Below are 17,475 nucleotides of genomic sequence, written 5' to 3' on the forward strand. Positions count from 1 at the left end.
ATGAGAAGCTGACACAGCAGTGCAGCCACAACGTGCTGGACCCCCATGAACACCGTGGCTCCAGCAGCTCGGCCATGGCAGCTGCGTGCCGTGAGACTCACCCCTGCTTTCTGCCAGGCCCCTCCAGCTGCCCAGAACAGCCCAGGGGAAGAACTGGGAGCAGGACTAACAAATCTACCTTCCTGGCAAGTCACTTTGGAGGAGCCGGCCTCAGACAGCAGACTCAACAGCAGCAGCCCCATTCAGGGAGCGCTGCCCCGCCGGCCGGGAGATGGGGAACTGAGCCTGGGCCAGGCACTGCATCCGCCTGTTCACGGGGTCTGGCACCGAGAACGAGCGGAGCTCCGGCCCGTCAGTCCTCCCGTTGGCATCCACCTCATCGTAGCTGCCCCCTTGCTGCGCCCGCACGTTTGGGTGCAGCCACTCGTAGTAGGTGACCCTCAGCACCAGCCCCAGCAGGTAGCAGGGCAGGGCGGCCGAGAGCAGCGGGACGAGGTACGAGGGCCCGTCAGAGGGGGACCGGCACCAGAGCCAGGCCAGGGATAGCAGCGTGCTGTCCACCAGGATGAAGCCGTGATAGATGATGCTGCGGTACAGCGTCCTGCCCTGTGCCACGTTGAACCAGCTGAAGTAGAGGATCACAGCCACCATGGCCCGGTAGAGCTGCTCAGGGCCAGGTGACTCCATGAAGTCCGTGCCCTGCAGGCTGACCCAGAGGAACATCGCCAGCCACACGAGCGGGAAGTGGACCGCCACGCCGTAGGGCCAGAGCAGGGCGAAGACAGCGACCGCAAGGATGCGGGGGCAGATGAGGAAAAGGTTCCACAGGAAGTAGATGATGGAGGAGGCCAGGCTCAGCTCGTACTTGTCTTGCAAGAAGGAGCGCAGGGACTGGTGGTAGTCCAGCAGAGACCAGGTCACACACAAGAACGCAGTGCAGAGCCCCAGTCCTGCAAACACAGCAGTGGAGATGCTGAGGGCAGATCAAGGAGGGCTCAGCTGGTTCAAACCTCCCCCTGCTCAGCGTTGCTACAACGAGCTTCCCACCAGCTCGCAAAGCAGCTGCTGCCAAGGGTCAGCGCCACAGCCACTGCTCCTCTCCTCGGCCTCCTGCCCTCCCCGAGGAGGCGGCTGGTGCCCGGTCTTGCCCAGGAGATGGGGAAGAAGAGATGGGACCGAGCGACTCTGCAGAACCCGTCTCCCAGCCAGGGAAGCCCCCCAGCCCACAAGAGCAGGAGACAAGCACTGACTCTACCCAACCAGCACATGGCTGAGCTCCCCATTTCACTGCAGTGACACCTGGCTCTTCCCCACCCCAGGACAGGCACCAAAGTACCTCCTGGGTGGGCTCCGCTCCACCTTCCATGCACATCCACATCCACAACAGCACCTCCCCGCTCCCCAGCAGGTTCCCAACGTGCCTCCTGACACTCAGCCTCTCCTGGGGCACATAAGGGAAAGACCACAGAGATCCCCCAGTTTCAACCCTCCCATCCCAGGCCCAGCATAGTCCACTGGGGCATGCAAGCGCAGGACAGGGGTCCACTCTCCCGAGTGCTACATCAAGGGAAGGAGTGATGTGGGAAAAGAATGACACTGGAGAACCTCAAGGACAAAAGAACAGTGTCTGGCTGGGTCCTGCAGCCCATGGAGAGCCCATCCGGTCTGTCCTGTCCAAGCCCAGTTTGACCTCGGGCCTGCAGCCCCGCAGCCTCCCTCCCCGGGCCCCAGACCCCTCACCCTGGAAGAACTCTAACTTGTTTGTCCGCACGATAACATAGAGGAGCAGGGTGAGCTGCGGGGTGTTCTCCAGGAAAGTCTCGAAGAGGCGCAGCATGCTGATGTCATGGGAGAGGAAGGCCATGCGCCTCTGCTCCTCCTCTTCCTCTGCCTTTGCCCAGCACACCTTCCAGCCCACCTTCAGAGCGTAGAGGCACCTGTGTGGGGACCCAGCCGGTGGTGAGGGGCTGCCCAGGGGCATTGCAGCACGTCCCTCCGCCCGCACGCTGCCCTGGCAGGCAGCTGTAACCCCCTCCCCCGTCCCAAGCCAAGCCCCGCAGCACCCACAGGGTGCCCAGGGCTGCGGGAAGTTCAAGCGTGAAACCAAGCACGGCCCTCGGCAGGGGCAGCCGGATCATGTCCTTCCCCCGGGAGGGGGACGGGGCGGCCACACCACTTCCCAAATCTCCTCCTCGGGAGAGCTGAGGCCGAGACAAGGCTCCGGGGCGCTCACTGCTCCGCGGGCTGCAGCACCCGCCCGGTGTGCCCGGAGCGCTCCGGCAGCTGCAACGGCACCAGGAGATGGAGCAAAGCCGGTGCTTCGGGATGCGGGTGGGAAACTTCGGCCGCAGGGACGCTCCCACCGACACGTTTCCACCGGGCTCCAACCCGGGGCTGGGCCAAACCGCTGTGCCAGGGAGCCCCTCGGCCATCCCGATACCCGGGGATGGGGGGGACGCGACTCCCCGTCCACCCGCAGGAGCAGCCTGGGGGGGCAGGAGGAGAGGCTGGGGCGGGGTGGGTGGGGGCGGCGGGGTGATGCTGGCGGGGGATGCCCCGGGGATGCCGTGGGGGTGCCGGGAGTGGGTGAGAAGTACCGGAGCGATGCCCGCGGGATGCCCGGGAGATGCCGGAGGAACGCAGTAGGGGGAATGCCCTACCTGAAGAGGAAGCCGAGCTGCAGAAGGTGGAGGGCGACGAGCAGCCACCGGGGCACGCCGGGGCGCAGGGCGGGCGGGTCGGAGCGCAGCCAGAGCCAGCTGCAGGCCTGGGTGGCGACCGAGGCGGCGGCCAGCGGCGCCACGACCAGCGCGGCCCAGCCGGGCTGCCCGCCCCACGCGTACTCCGCCGCCGCCCACCCGTCGAAGCACACGTCCAGCGCCGCCGCCGCCGTCCCCGCCGCCGCCAGCACCAGCTGCAGCGGCCCGAACGGCGGCGGGGCGGCCCGCGGCGCCATCGGCGGGGCCGGTACCGCCCGCCCCGGCGCGGACACGCCCACTTCCCGCGCCCGCCCCGGGACGGGCCCGCCCCCTTGCGGGCCCCGCCCCCAGCCTCGCCGGGCGGTGCAGCGCTCCCCGCCCGCCCCCCCGGGTCGCCCCCCGCACCCGCCCCCAGTCGCTCCCCGCACCCCCCGGGCCGCCCCAGCGCCGCCCCCCGCAGAGGCCCGTCCCGGCCTCTCCCCGCACCGCGCCCGCCCGCGCCTCGGGAAGGGGCCCGCGGCGCTCCCGTCCCGTCCCGTCCCGTCCCGGGAAGCCGCCGCCGCCGCCCGCCCCGCCCGGCTCACGCCCCGTCCGTGCCGCCCACCGCCGCCTCGGCGCGTGCACCCGCGCGCACCGCCGCCGTTTTCCCGCACCCTTTCGAACCTCTGGCTCCGCCCGCTCCCGCACCGCGGCTGCCGGACACCGGCACTGGCACCAGCGCAACGCTGGTGCAAACGGGAAGGTTCCGGGACACGGCAAAGCCCGAACACCCAACCATCGCCACCCGCCCTGGCTCTGGGGAGCTCCGGTGCGGAGCTGGGGGCACTGGGCAGCAGGAGGGCCCCGGCTGTCACCCAGCTCCTGCACCGAACCGGCTGCCCCAGCGCCAGCTGGAAGCACCCCGTGCCCTTCTGGCAGCCCAGTCCACTGGCAGCCTGCTCCAGGGGCAGCCCGGTCCCCGGGCAGCACGCAGATGACCCACAGGAGCTACCGGAGCCGGCACTGACCCAGGGCAGGCTCAGGCTCCATGTTCCCAGTGTGACACCTCACGGCCCCGCGAGCTCCTGCTCTGTGCTCAGCAGACCCCTGGGAGCTCAGAGCCGCCTTGTACAGAAAACAAATATTTTTTCTGCACCGCATTCACCCGTACCTAAAGGGCCCAGTAACACCACTTTGTACTGGTTCTCTCGAGGCTCTCGGAGAATCTAGCAAAGCCCAAGGCTGGTAACCACCAAAGCGTTGAGCGTTTCTTGACGCCCAAGCAGTCAGGGGCAAGGCCCAGCTGAAGGAAGAAACTAAGTGGATGCAAGTTAAGAGAGCACAGAAGGGAAGAGCTGTTTATGAGCAGCAATTTGAGGGAAAAAAATAAATAAAATTTAAAAAAAAACATTATCAAGCTTCTTACCCAAGAGCCTCATCTTGGGCACTGACACGTGAAACTCACGGCCCAAACTTGAAGTTCACACACTGTCAAAGGAAGAACTAACCCCAGGCAGTCAAATGTGAGGCTGCTGCTGTACGAGGCCACCAAAACCAAGACCTCCCAGGCCACCAGATGTGTGGTCTTACCAGAAGAGCAGTGTGCACTGACATCAGGAACCCACCTAGCCACAGACTCCGTGGGAACACGTGGAAGCTCACAGCTCTCGTCCATGGCAAGTTAAAGTCCACAGGAAGGCCTGGTCTTCATCTCATCTGTGAGACTACCTCAGAAGTCAGAGCAGGAGACAAGACTCCCGGATGGAAGTCAGTCTGGCACAAAAGACTTTGCAGCAATCACTGCCCTTCCCTGATACATCCAGCTTTTCTAGAAGATTTCAAATCAACATGGTAGAGCTTTTAGTAAAAGCCACTGATTTGGCCTTGGTCTGAGCAAGCGGCCAATGCCAAAATCATTAACAACTGCTGAATCATCTGTCTGGTGAACCTGTGCTCTCTCCATTTCTTGCTTGCTCTGTCATCCCAGCGTGCACTGGGGACTCCAAAGTCCCAAGAGCAAGCAGAACAAGAAAAGCCAAACACTGATGACAGCAGGGGCAGAGCTGCTGGTCTTAACGCACTCGTGGTAGTTTGTAAAATCCACTTCCCTGATGGCACAAACGTGGTCGATGCGGCAGGCCTCCTCGCACAGGGCCAGGTCGTACCTGACGGAGTTAAACTCGTAGTACCGCTGCAGATAGTGCGGGTCCGTCGATATTCTCTCCAGCACCGCGCCCATGGAGCGCGCAGAGCCATCGGGGACTTGAAAGGCTTCTGTCAGCCTGTACTCTTCCTCCCACGTTGGGACCTCTCTTTCCCACGTTGAGGCCATCATGTTGGCATGAGTTAGGTTCAAGTAGTAAGTAATCATATCCTGCAGGGAAAGAAAACCAGAGCAAGGACAGATCAGGAAAGGATCAGCCCTTGAGAGAAACTTGATGGCTAGGATGCCATCAACCCCTTCTCCCAGCCGCTGCTGTGCAGCACCACGGACACGTGTATTCCGCAGGCAGTGCATCTCCCTGCCCAGCCAGGGCGAGCTGCCGCCCGACAGGTGCTTGCTGGGGACAGACATCTCCGGTGAGAGCCTCCAGACCTCCTCACAAAAGTGTCCTGTTTCATAAGGGATGAAGAGATTGCTTTTCTCTGCTTGGCTTTTGTCTCCAAATATCAGGAATTTTGAGCCCAGCCTGCTTCAAAACCACCGTGATTTACTATCTCCGCTGTCCGCTGGCAGAAGCAAGGGCTGGATACTTACGGAGCGACGTTATTTTCTCAACTGTGAAGAAACTAAAGAATGAAGTTTTTCACAACTTCTGTTGTCAGTGTCTTGCCCTTTTTCTCTCTGCTTCAGTAGCTCCCCAGCCTGCCACAGTGTATTTTAACATCAGTTTCTCATGCTACAAACACGCACACAGAGCATCTAAAGAGCTGCTTTACCACGAGAGGCACAAACACCCCAACCCCTACCTCTCTGCAAATAAGAGACAGAGAAAATGGAACCTGACTCCAGATCCATTACAAATGGATCAATTTATCAAGCAGAGGGACCCAAACAATTTTCCAGTTGTTTAAAAGTTTTTGGAGGGGGGTTGACAGGTCTGTCAGCCCCCAAAAGGAAGTTCTGCAATCCACATTACCTGGGTAGTAAAGCAAGTGTCAAAGGAGACCAGCTGAAGACATGAAGAACACGACAACATGTCCTACTCTTCCCTGGGGAACTCGTCCCAGCAGAAGGCCTGAGCCAGCTGATGGCGGTCGCCCTGCCTTTCTCACTGACACGCTTACTAAATCTTTGTGCTAGCCATGAGGCTGAAACAACTTGCCTGAGGTCCTCTCCTACAGGCCTGCTTGGCTCCTATAGTCCTGCCTCTTAAAACTGGATGGAGGAATAAAGCACCTTTCTAAAACTGCAGTGTGCAGCACACAAGGATCCCTACCAGCACTTGAAGGGTGTCTGGATCATAGTCGATCACTCGAATCCCAGGGTTGTTTGCTCCATTGTTCACTCCAGGTAATGTTGTTTTCCACGGAGTCACTCCAGGGGCCAGGAACATGACATTGATTGGAGAACCTTCACAGAAAGGCAAAACATCCCATGAACGGGAGACCCTGGCTTGTACCACACGCTGTCTGCATTGCAGTGACACCCCAGGAACCCACGACACTGCAAACAGCAGCTTTGTCACCTGCTGAGTTACACCAGCACACACAAAGATCAGCACATTGAACAGCATCAGGGACTGAACGTGGGGCTGCTGCAGCTGAGAACAGGCTTTCCACTGCTGTCGAAGACTTTTGTAGGGAGTGAACAGGAGAACCACCCTCAGCAAAGGAAACCCAGCGCACTGCCTGTAACCCCACTGCAAAGATTCGTCATCGCTCCCCTGTGTCTCAGCTGATGCCCAAAACCCACCAAGAGGGAGAAGGCAAGAAGGTGCGAGGCACTGAGGGGAAACAACAACATTTGAGGGTAAACAGCAAGAAGGGCTGGAGCTACAGGCTGAGGGTAGAGATCAGAAGCACTGTTGTTTCTTGTTGACCAAGGCATTTTACAAGCCTTTTTTGGCTTCTCAGCTGCATTCAGCTAACAGCCACTGAAAACTCTCCTCAACAGTAATTTTCTGGAGGTTGGAAGAGCTATCACACAAATGCCTGGGTGGCCAGAACCAGTACCTGTATCGCTGTAAAACATCCGAAAGCTGTCCGTGTGATGGTGCCCAAAAAACTGGGCTGCAATCACTCCGTGGTGCTTCTGCACGATTTTCAAGTATCGTTCATTAAACCCACTCCGGAACCACGGCTTGCCTCGTTTCTTCTCAAAGAAGCCAGGAGGGATGTGCCCGACAATATAGACCTACAAAAGCGAGAGCTGCACTGAACAAAGCCCACGCTTCCCAAGAGCACTGGCTTGCCGGGACTGCACAGAGGGGAGAGCAGGAGCGAGAAGAGCTTCCAGGCTGGGAGAAGCCCTCTACAAAGTTTGTCTATTCATTTCTTTTAATACCATTTCATTTGCTCTAGAGGCGTTGGTCAGTGTTTCTTCCAGCCACTGGAACTGCCCTCCAGGATCTTCCTCACCAGCTGTCTCATTGTTCTGGTCATAGTACAGATTGGTATTGAGGACAACCATTCGCCCCCTCGTACTTGGGCTGGGCAGCTTCTCGCTGTAGAAAGCTCCTGAAAAACACAACCGTCAGGAAAAAAGCTGGAGGTCTGGTCACGCTGGTTGCTGTGACCCCAGATCCCTTTGTTTTCATCCCTCTCAGCTCCCCTTGGCATGGGCCACAGCAGAGTCACGGTCTGGACAAGGTGCCAGCAGTGCTCCGACTGCTCCAGGATGGGGATTTGGAGCGACTCTTCCCCCGTGTGCCTCTTGTCGTGCTTCTGCCTCTCAAGGTGAAGGGAGACCCTGCACGGGGACAGTGTGCAGCACCAGGAGCTGGGCAGCTCTGGAGAGCCAGTGCTGGCCTGCACAGCAGCTTTCTTAAAAGATCTTTTTTCTTCCACTGAAGCTCACCACTCTGCATTCGCTGTAGGGACACTTTCCAGTAGCTCAAGGAAAGCAGGACTGACTAAAGCATAAAGAAATTTCTTTTCTCACAAGCAGGAGAACTCAGGGCCAGAAATCAGCATTAAATTGGACCCTTCCTCTGCAATACTCTACAAATACTGTTGCTCTGAGCATAGAAGCAGGGAAAACCGTTGGTGGTGTTCTCCTAACCACACCCATCTCCCCAGAGTGCTGCCAGCGTGAGCCAGTGGTGCCATACCTGCTCTGAAAAGAGGAATGGAAGTATCATTCAGCCAGGGACGCCACAGTTCAGCCGTTCGGTTGTAGATCCTGTGCTCCTTCCCCGGAAACTGATTCTTGGGGTGGAAGTCATGATTGCCCATCGCCGCGTAGACTTTAGTATCTAACGACAGCGAAAAGGAGACACAGAGGAATCCGTGCTTGCTTCAGAGCTCCTCAGCACTAAAGCTTCCTGAAGCACTCACAGGCTTGGAAAGAACAGCATGGCTTGAGAGCTTTGCAAAAGTGAATCATCCACCCCACAGCTAGGTGGCTGCACTGACTGGGGGTGCAACACTCAAAACCATCCCTCCTCAGGACAAGCCACCCCAGAGCCACGGCTTTATAGATGACTCAGAGAGCTTTTGCCATCAGTAAGACTCCTTCCCCCACTGCTGACCAGGATTAAGTGTGAGGAAATCTTGCAGCCTTTTCTGTCTTAATGACTAATTACAGAAACGTTTCTTTTCCTCTCTTCTGAGTGAGATAACATGAAACAATGAGTGTGCATCAGACACCTCAATTCAGACACGCCTCATACCATACACAACTACAAAGAAGACAAACAACTCCCAAAAATACAGTCCTTCTGTGCCTTTCCCCTTCCCAGTGCCCTCGTTTCTCCACACCAGTAAGCTCTTCCCACGAGGCTCTGTGCCCCTCTCCCCTTCTCATCCTGTCAAATCCTACCTGGAAATGTCTCCTTTATCAGAGAAGTCAGATTTTCTATGATGTGCAGAACCTTTTCTTCTCCAAGCTTCTCATTGGGGACATGAGGAGTATCATCTCTAGAAAAATAAAAGCAGCACAGTCACTGTCTGTGACTAATAGGGCATGTGTTTAAAACGAGAAGCAAGGCAGAGAAACTTGCTTACTTCTCTTTGTGTCTCCTAGAAAATAAAGATAAAGTTGAAGCTTTTGGGGGCAGGAACCAGTGCTATGTTGACTGTTCAGAGCACTAAAGGAGTTTTCAAGGAATTGCTCAAAGTGAAAACAGGCTCTACTTTATTCTGCCTTGAAAAACCTATACAGAAGCACAGGAAGTCGAGGCTCACTGCCTCAGTGCATTTAATAGACACTAAAGTTGACTGGAAATATTGCAAGGAACAGCATTTTGCAATCTCAGGTCAACATCTGATCAGCAATAGTGAAGCAAAGCTGTCTGCACGGCTGTTGGAACAGCAGGATAACAACTCTCATGAAAATGAAACAAAGGAATGCCGCCAGTAAGGCAGTGATCGTTAAGGTCTGCCTCCCAAAACACAGCAAACACACACTTCTGTGTTTCCACTTACGTGCTTCCAGCATTTGTAGATGATGCTGGACTGTCAATAAGACCATTGAAGAGGAAGATCAAAATTCAGAATTATGCCAAAGAACTGGGGTAAACAGTTTGAAGGAAAAAGAAAAATCAACACACAGTCATAAGGACCAATAACCACTTCTAAGCAGGATCAATGATCCGCAGAGATAGAAAATGAAAACACGGGGGCAGGCAACAGCCCTGCCAACTGGGACTGGAGGTGACAGCAAACCACAGGTCGATGTTGCACTGTTAGGAAAAAAGCAAACATTACAAGAGGACATACGCACTTACAATAACTACGCAAAATAAAGCTTTTACTGCTTATAATTGCTATTGAGGCCTCCTGCAGAATAGGGTACCTGCTTCTGGAGACCATACTAGGAGAAAACATGCTCAATTTGGGGATGTTCTTCATACTTCTAAAGCAAAACCGCCTGTTTTTCAGACAAGTCTCCCAGGTGCCTCTTTATGGTTTGAAGAAATGCCACGAGCCTGTTTAGCAATGCTCTCCTCCCACTGCCTCGTAACAGGCAGAACTTGGTGCAAACACGTCCTGCTCCCCCGAGCGTTTCAGGCACCCAGGATTTGTGCCAAGTCAGACGGGGCTGGCAACAACTGGCAAGAACAGGAAGGACGGTGAATGATGATCCTTTCCTTACCTGCTTCTCGCTGCTGGGGCTTGCTGGGAACCTGTCGCTGGTGCCGAGAGGCCTCCTCACGGACACGCTCTCCCTCACATCCACATCTCATCCGTATCTCCCGTCTCCTCTTACCCCCCAGCAAGCCCCGGTCCCCCCCGCTCCCCACGGCCTCCAGCCGCCCCTTCTCCCACCGAACCCGGCACTGCTTGGAGCAGCACGCAGCCCCCGAGCCCCCCCTGCCCTGTTCGGCACGTCTCCCCCCGGAGCGGCTCCCGCTGCAGAGGCACACACGGTCCGCGGGACGGCAGCGGGGGCACAGGGCGGCGATCCGAGGGGAGCCCCGACAGGGCGCGGGTCAGAGCCCGTCCGACCGCCGCTGCGCAGCGGCTCCCGGCCCATCCTCACCCGGTCCAGAGGACGAAGTCCGGCCGCGGCAGGATGTTCGCCATGGCGCGGGCTGCGGAGACGAGCAGGCGCCAGGGCGCGTCGCAGAGGTAGCTGCCCCAGGGCCCGGCGGCGGGCACGGCGCGGGAGCCGCCCGAGGGGCACACCTGCCCGGCACCCGCCGCCGCGTCGTAGTCGGGGTCCCAGTGGAGGTCGGTGACGTGCCAGAAGCGCCCTACACCCGCCGGGAGGCGACGAGGCTCAGCGGGGCGGGGGGCGCGGAGCTGCCGCCGGGCATCGCTCGGGTCCCCCCGCCCGGCCGGCGAGCGGGGTGCGCTGCCAGCCCTTACCTGGCAGGGCCGCGGCCAGCGGGCAGAGCAGGAGGAGCAGGACGGGCTGCGCCACGGGCTGCATAGCGGCCAGGAGCCGAGCCGAGCTGAGCCGGGCCGGGCCGAGCCGAGCGGAGCCGAGCCGAGCGGAGCCGAGCGGAGCCGAGCGGAGCCGAGCCGGGCCGAGCCGAGCGGAGCCGAGCGGAGCCGAGCCGAGCCGAGCCGAGCCGAGCCGAGCCGAGCCCAGCCCAGCCCAGCCCAGCCCAGCCCAGCCCAGCCCAGCCCAGCCGCCCCGCCCCACCTCCCCTCGCCCCGCCTCCCCTAGAGCCACACGCATCTGAGCGCGTCCGGGCAGCGCCCGCACTCAAAATGGCGCCGGCCGCCTCGCCAGGGCCTCCTCCTATTGGAAGAAGCTGGAAGACGGAGTGTCGCGATTGGCTGCCGGCCGGCGGAGCGGCGCTCACGGATTAGGCAGTTGCGGCGGCGCGCGCGGGCCGGCGGGCGCAGAAGGGTCGGGCGGCGCCATGTGGAGCGGGCACGGTGCGGGCCGGGCCGGGGGCGGCACCGGGGGCAGCGCGGGGCGCCCGGGGGCGGGGGGGCCTGAGACCGCCGCCGCGCACCATGATGACCGGGGCGGCGGGGGCGGGGGGCGCGTTACCGCCACCGGCTCACGGGCTCTCCCTGTCCCCCTCCAGGTACCTTCGACGGCGGGTATGGCACCGTGGGCACCTCGGCGCCCGCGGGCGGCTACGTGCAGTCTCCGGGCGGCTTCGGCTCCCCCGCCGGCACCGCGGCGGAGAAGAAGCAGGTAGGCCGGGAGCGGGGCGGCGGCTGGGCGGGGCGCGGGGCCGCTCCCCGCGGCGCTGACAGCCCCGCCGTCCCCCGCAGCGGATGCGCTCGCAGAACATCGTGCCCTGCACCGTGTCGCAGCTGCTGGCAGCCGAGCAGGTCGACGAGACCTTCCGCATCCACGACGTGGAGATCTCCCAGGTGGGCGCCGGGGCAGGGCGGCCGGCGGGAAGGCCGCGCGTGAAACAAAGGCCATCCCGGGTAAAGGCCTCCCTCTTCCAACGCAGGTCACCATCATGGGCATAATTCGGCACGCCGAGAAAGCACCGACCAACATTCTCTACAAAGTGGATGACATGACGGCGGCCCCGATGGATGTCAGGCAGTGGGTCGATACTGATGTAAGCACCAGATTCCTTATGAACATGCTGCTTTAAAAGCTTTTGGGAGCAGTGGAGAGAGAGAACTCATCAAAAAGTGGCTGTTCTGAACAGCGTTTTAAGACATTCACGCCTCTGCAAGCCAAGGGAGATGCTGCTGTCGCAGAGATCAGCAGTGCTGCACCTGACTCTGCCCTGTTTGTAATTTGTCTGTGGTTCTACACCGAGTCACTTGGAATCTGTCACTTCAGCTGCTGAAGCTCAACTGTTGACTTCATGGCTGAACGGGGAGGGGCATGGTCAGCACCTCTGTGTGGAAATGCAAGGAGAGGGAGTGAACAGAGACGTTCCTGTGTGGCTCAGCGATGGAGGCAAACGTGTACTGATGAATATTGTCTTGTTTTCTGATGTGTGCCTCCCGAAGTGCTGGTAATTTTCACTGCTGGTATAGCAGGCCTTTAAAGCTATCCCATGTTACCGCAACACATACTGGAAGGCAAACTGCTGAGTTCAGTTGAAAACTTTGGGAGAGTAATTAAGACACTCATTATTTGAAGGTTTTTTCCTCTTGTTAATCTATGCAAATCCCTCGGATGTGGACAGAGACAGCGAAGCAGGCGACTGGCTTTGACTGCTGTCGTGTACAGTGTTTCAAATGAGCAATTTTTTTCTCCATTTTTCATTTACAGTTATGTTTACCTAACTGCCTTTACTAGACATAGGCATGCATGCTGTTTGTGTTCGCTTGAGATAAGCTGCCTTGCCAAAGTCACTTATCGTGATAATGGAGAAATGGAAGTGTGAATCAGCAATTCCTTTCTCCTTTTCCTCTCTATTAGGAGGCAGGTGGCGAGAATGTTGTGGTACCTCCGGGAACTTATGTGGAAGTAGCTGGTCATCTTCGATCTTTCCAGGTAAGATCACGTTACCTGTGTCCAATTCGAAGCCGTAAGGCTGGGTCAGCAGCATGAGGGATTGGTGATCTGGCACAGTGTTAGCTGGGCTCCCTTCGGAATATCCACTTCATTACGGTCTGTGCTCGCCCTTTCCCGGGAGCAAATCCTCAAATGTTTTTGCCAGAGCTGTATTTAATAACACTTGAGTTGTTCCTCAATGCACAGGACAGAGGACCCATTTTAAAATGCCACTTTTCATCAGGGCATTGTTTTCAGCAGAATAGAGTACTGGCCACCAGGTTCTCCAGTGTTCGTGCTGCAGAGCTTAGATGGGGTTCTGGTTAATGGGACGTGTCTTGTAGCACATGATGTGATGTGGTTGCCTCATAACTAAATATTGTAACTAAATATGTGAGTAAATATTCAAATAATGGTACATGTGTTAAAGTAAAGTGCAATTAATTACCAGCTGGTTAGAAATAGAAGTTACCCTGGCTGCGGCATCTTGCAAAATCATGTTTAAAATCATAGGTCAGAAAATTTTGCACTAGTTATGTGCAGATAAGCTCCCTGCCCACTGGAAAGAATGGTTGGATTGGTTGTTAAGCATGTTCCTGTGGCTATGATGTCAATTTTTTTCTTTGCTTTTTTTTTTTTCTCTCTGAAAGAATAAGAAAAGCTTGGTGGCATTTAAGATCATGCCTCTGGAAAACATGAATGAGTTCACCACACACATACTAGAGATTGTCAATGCGCATATGATCCTCAGAAAAAATCTTATGGTATGTACTTGAAGATCTTGATTTCATCTTGACCCTTCCTGGGCTACTGGTTATCTCCCAATGAGAGACCTTGGGGTTCGTTGGGGAAATTTTAATAGAATAGAATAGAATGGTTTGGGTTGAAAGGGACCTCAAAGATCATCCAGTTCCAACCCCCCTGCCATGGGCAGGGACACCCTCCACTACACCAGGTTGCTCAAAGCCTCATCCAACCTGGCCTTGAACGCTTCCAGGGATGGGGCAGCCACAACTTCTCTGGGCAACCTGTGCCAGTGCCTCACCACCCTCAGAGTGAAAAATTTCTTCCTTATATCTAATCTAAATCTCCCCTCTTTCAGTTTAAACCCATTGCCCCTTGTCCTGTCACTACACACTGTTGTCCAAAGCCCCTCTCCAGCTTTCCTGTAGCCCCTTTAGGTACTGGAAAGCTGCAATAAGATCACCCTGGAGCCTTCTCTTCTCCAGGCTGAACAGCCCCAACTCTCCCAGCCTGTCTTCATAGCAGAGATGTTCCAGCCCTCGGATCATCTAATTGTTCACCAGTTGTGGGGCTGGAAAGCTTGAAGCTGTTGGAGGGCTACAGTGAAGGTGTAACTGGAATCCTGGCTTCCTTGGAGAGAGGTTGTGTTGCAGTCCATTTCCAGCAGTTTCTTTTGGGAGTCTATTTTTTATTATTATTTCTCTGAGTCTTTAATGCCGTGGGCTTGCGGCAGCCTGTGTAACTGCAGCAATTTTATTCATAATTGCAGTCAGCATCAAGAGTGCCCCAGTCGTTTTCCTCCACTGGGATTGGTGACATGGGGGACTATGGAAGAGGGAGCAGCCTGCCAGTGAATGGACTCTCAGTGCATCAGAGTCAGGTGGGTGCAAGCAGCTTCTCCAGGAACACAGCGGCCACAGCAGATGCTGCTGTGGTGTGGTGTAGGACACAGGAATGCAAGCTCAGTTACTCTTGGAAGACGGATGGTTCTTCCTTGACCTTGCTGTTTCTCGTTGATGGAGAAGCTTAGCTGCCTACTTCTGGTCGTTCTTGCTTTTCCAGGTGCTGAACTTGATCAAAAACTGCCCTGTCCCAGAAGGTATGAGTCTCCAAGAGCTGAAACTTCAGCTCCACAATATGAGCATGTCAACAATCAAGTAAGTGTGTAGGATGTTCTGGAAATCCAGGCAGTCTGTCCTGGAGTCTGATAAAAGAACACAGAGGAAAATAGTGGGCAAGTCCAGATCCTTACTTGTTCGACAGCGCTAGTAATTCCAGATATTCCAGTAGGATGCGGTAGTGAGCCAGAGCTTTTGAAGTTTTCAGCCACTTCGAATGAGCCAGTTGAAGGGGCGATAAAATGCTTCGTTCCCTCTTTTCAAAACAAGCTGTTAGCAGTTCGGTAGCAAAGCAGTAGGTACCTGGGAGTACTGCAGTGCCTCACAAGTATTTTCTCTAAAGACAGTGAATAACATCCATTATTTTTCCGTGTTCTGTCCCCTTGGAAGCAGAGTTGTCAGCACTGTTACCTGAGACGTGGTGGCCTTCCCCTCTGTGGCAGGCAGTCTAAGAGCTGCTGGGGAGCATACTGCCATAGCTGTGGAGAAACCTTCTGTACCTACTGGCTGGTGGAGCAGCACTTAAACTCTAACAGGATAGAGCCACCAAGAGCTTCCCTTGGCGGGTGGTGCCAGAAGGGAACAGTAGGGATGGAGTCTATAAACAGGATATCCCTGAGAGAAGGGGGTTGATAATTGCTAACTAGTTCTTGCTTCCTTTTTTCTATTTTTTTCCTTCAAAGGCAAGCTGTTGAGTTCCTTAGCAGTGAGGGACACATCTACTCCACTGTGGACGACGATCACTATAAGTCAACGGATGCTGAGTGAGGTTACTTCCAGATGGATTTAGTTCAAAGCAAATGCTTTTCCGTGTACCGAGTTATCCTGCCGAGCTTTGTGACACGGGAGGTGATCTTTACTCTTTCTAGCCTGTGAGAGCCTCAGTTACTCCACAAGGGCCTCCTTGGAATTCAAGGACAAGCAGAACGTGTAGGATTCTGTTAACTGGTCTCGATTATATGCCACATGACTGACACAGGAAAACTGAACAACTCCAAGCTTCAGAGCGTCCAGTTTGATTTTGTCTCCTTAGAGGATGCCTGTGTTAGAACCACCTCTTTTTGGTCTTGTTCAGGACAGATTGTCTTTTGTTTCTGTTGCTGTTTCTCCTAACTCAGCTTTCATTCCATTTCATTCACAAAGTGGGTAGTATTCCAAAAGTAATATTCCATTAATGTACAATCATGATGAATACATTTTTAATTGGTTTAGTTTACACATTTAAATCTGGTTTTTGTACTATGAGCTGATCTTGTTACTAGAGCTTTTGGATGTTTCCAATAAAACTTTAACTTGGGTAATCTTGCCTGCGTTGTGTGGCTCTAGAGGCTTTTCTTCTGCCCTGAAGAAGAACATCTGTGTTGACAGAACTTAATCATGTGGGTAAAAGCACAGCCCATCCTTTCAGAGTTTCTTTAATTATGCTTATTTTTTCCTTAGCTTTTGCAGGAAATTGCTTTGAAAGGTCAAACTGAAATGAACGTCTGGATACTAAGAAATTAAATAGTTGTACTACTGGAGGAAGCTACATGTTGTATCAGTGTTGCACATACACCCAGGATCATTTCTGCCACCAAAAGTAGCTGAAGCTCAGAATGAATTACATCATGTGGAAGAAGTTTTTCTTTTTTAAACTATTCTTAAAGTGTAACAGAGGAAAACACTAAATTAGGAAAGAGCAGGGTTGATACTGCTGATATATCTGGGTGGAGGTAGAAGATTTGCATCTCGTGTTTCTCTGCACAGTCCTGCATTGTTCCAGGAGGCAGCATGCTGAGGCCAGTTCCTTCAGCGTGTTTCTGTCCTCTTAGCTGTTATATATTTCCTGTTACATAAAACACAAAGCTGAAAACCACCTTCTGGGAATTGTTTTGCATTTGCTAATGGGAGCGTTTCAGGAGTTCATAAATATTTAGGAGCCTTTTTCACCATGACCCGGTGAAGTCCCAAGGTGTGTAGCTGTCCTCATAGGAGGAACCATGGATGTGGTGGTGAACATGTGCAGATGAGAGCCTGCTGTGCTGTGCTGACCTGTCCTTTGCTGCCTGCTGAGTTCCCAGCAGCCTGCTGGAAAAGCACCCTGTGCAGCCAGGGCTGATGCTGGTGGGCTCATGAGCTGGTTGACTCTGGGTGCCACAGGAGCTGCCAGTCATCGGGTTTTTGTTGCTAGGGACTGGTGAAGGGACCTGGCTTTGAAAAAGTGGTTCTTTGCACATCTGTGGGGCAGGTTGCTGGGCCCAGGACTTCTGCTTCTGGCTTAATGCTGGGGCAAACCCTGCTGATGTGCTCAGGTGCAGAGAGTGGCGCAGCTTTGGCCCACGGTGCACCTCTGGGGCTCAACTGTGCTATAAATGTCTAAGAGGTGAACTCCCAGGATCTAGAAGCCAAAAGTGCTGTCATTTCCCTTTTACAGGAGGCGTGCAGGTTAGGAAGAAAATCCCTGATGATTTTGGGAAGGGAAGATGAATGCAATTGCTTGCAGTTAAGAGAGGAGTTGTGCAACTGGACAAAACACTTGTGGTGTGACTGGAGAGGAAAAACTCGTTGGCCAAGGAGGGAGTTTCAGTCTTTGCCTACTCTCCATTTGCTGCTTGATCTTCAAAGCATCCAGGAGCATCTGCTGTTGTCTGGATGGAGAGACAATTTGGAACAGGTCTTAGGGGACAGAGTGTTGGCTGCTTCACAGAAAGTTTGCATTTAAAACTATCTGTGAACTAACAGTGAAATCCAAACTCAGAATGCTTACAATCCCCCAAAGTTCAGCTTACATCTTAACACAAGCTGTAATATTAGAGCAGCTTTGAGGTGAGACAGTTGCTGCTCCCAGGAACGGAATGCACTTGGAATGGACAAGGCCTGCATCTGGTCGAACGGAATGTGCAATATCCTTGAAATGGGG

The 17,475-nt window shown here is 55.1% G+C and overlaps 3 protein-coding genes across 3 annotated transcripts; 1 reads left to right on the forward strand and 2 right to left on the reverse strand.

Moving 5' to 3' along the window:
- On the reverse strand, window positions 1–2,962 carry XKR8 (XK related 8). Its single transcript, XM_086626192.1, has 3 exons — window positions 2,661–2,962; window positions 1,741–1,937; window positions 1–950 (listed from the first exon to the last, which is right to left on the reverse strand). The coding sequence occupies exons 1-3, from the start codon at window positions 2,954–2,956 to the stop codon at window positions 211–213; spliced, it is 1,233 nt and encodes a 410-aa protein (XP_086482318.1). The 5' UTR covers window positions 2,957–2,962; the 3' UTR covers window positions 1–210.
- Window positions 2,963–4,656: 1,694 nt separating this feature from the next.
- SMPDL3B (sphingomyelin phosphodiesterase acid like 3B) lies at window positions 4,657–10,716 on the reverse strand. Its single transcript, XM_086625884.1, has 8 exons — window positions 10,653–10,716; window positions 10,324–10,537; window positions 8,662–8,759; window positions 7,952–8,095; window positions 7,186–7,358; window positions 6,855–7,035; window positions 6,119–6,252; window positions 4,657–5,052 (listed from the first exon to the last, which is right to left on the reverse strand). Exons 1-8 carry the CDS (start codon window positions 10,714–10,716, stop codon window positions 4,657–4,659), a joined length of 1,404 nt encoding a protein of 467 aa, XP_086482010.1.
- Window positions 10,717–11,155: 439 nt separating this feature from the next.
- RPA2 (replication protein A2) lies at window positions 11,156–15,868 on the forward strand. Its single transcript, XM_086626159.1, has 9 exons — window positions 11,156–11,171; window positions 11,327–11,439; window positions 11,520–11,621; window positions 11,708–11,821; window positions 12,640–12,714; window positions 13,365–13,478; window positions 14,228–14,338; window positions 14,521–14,615; window positions 15,260–15,868. The coding sequence occupies exons 1-9, from the start codon at window positions 11,156–11,158 to the stop codon at window positions 15,342–15,344; spliced, it is 825 nt and encodes a 274-aa protein (XP_086482285.1). The 3' UTR covers window positions 15,345–15,868.
- The last annotated feature ends 1,607 nt before the right edge of the window (window positions 15,869–17,475 follow it).

This window comes from Tauraco erythrolophus, chromosome 24, assembly GCF_009769465.1.
Source record: "Tauraco erythrolophus isolate bTauEry1 chromosome 24, bTauEry1.pri, whole genome shotgun sequence".
Classification (NCBI taxonomy): domain Eukaryota; kingdom Metazoa; phylum Chordata; class Aves; order Musophagiformes; family Musophagidae; genus Tauraco; species Tauraco erythrolophus.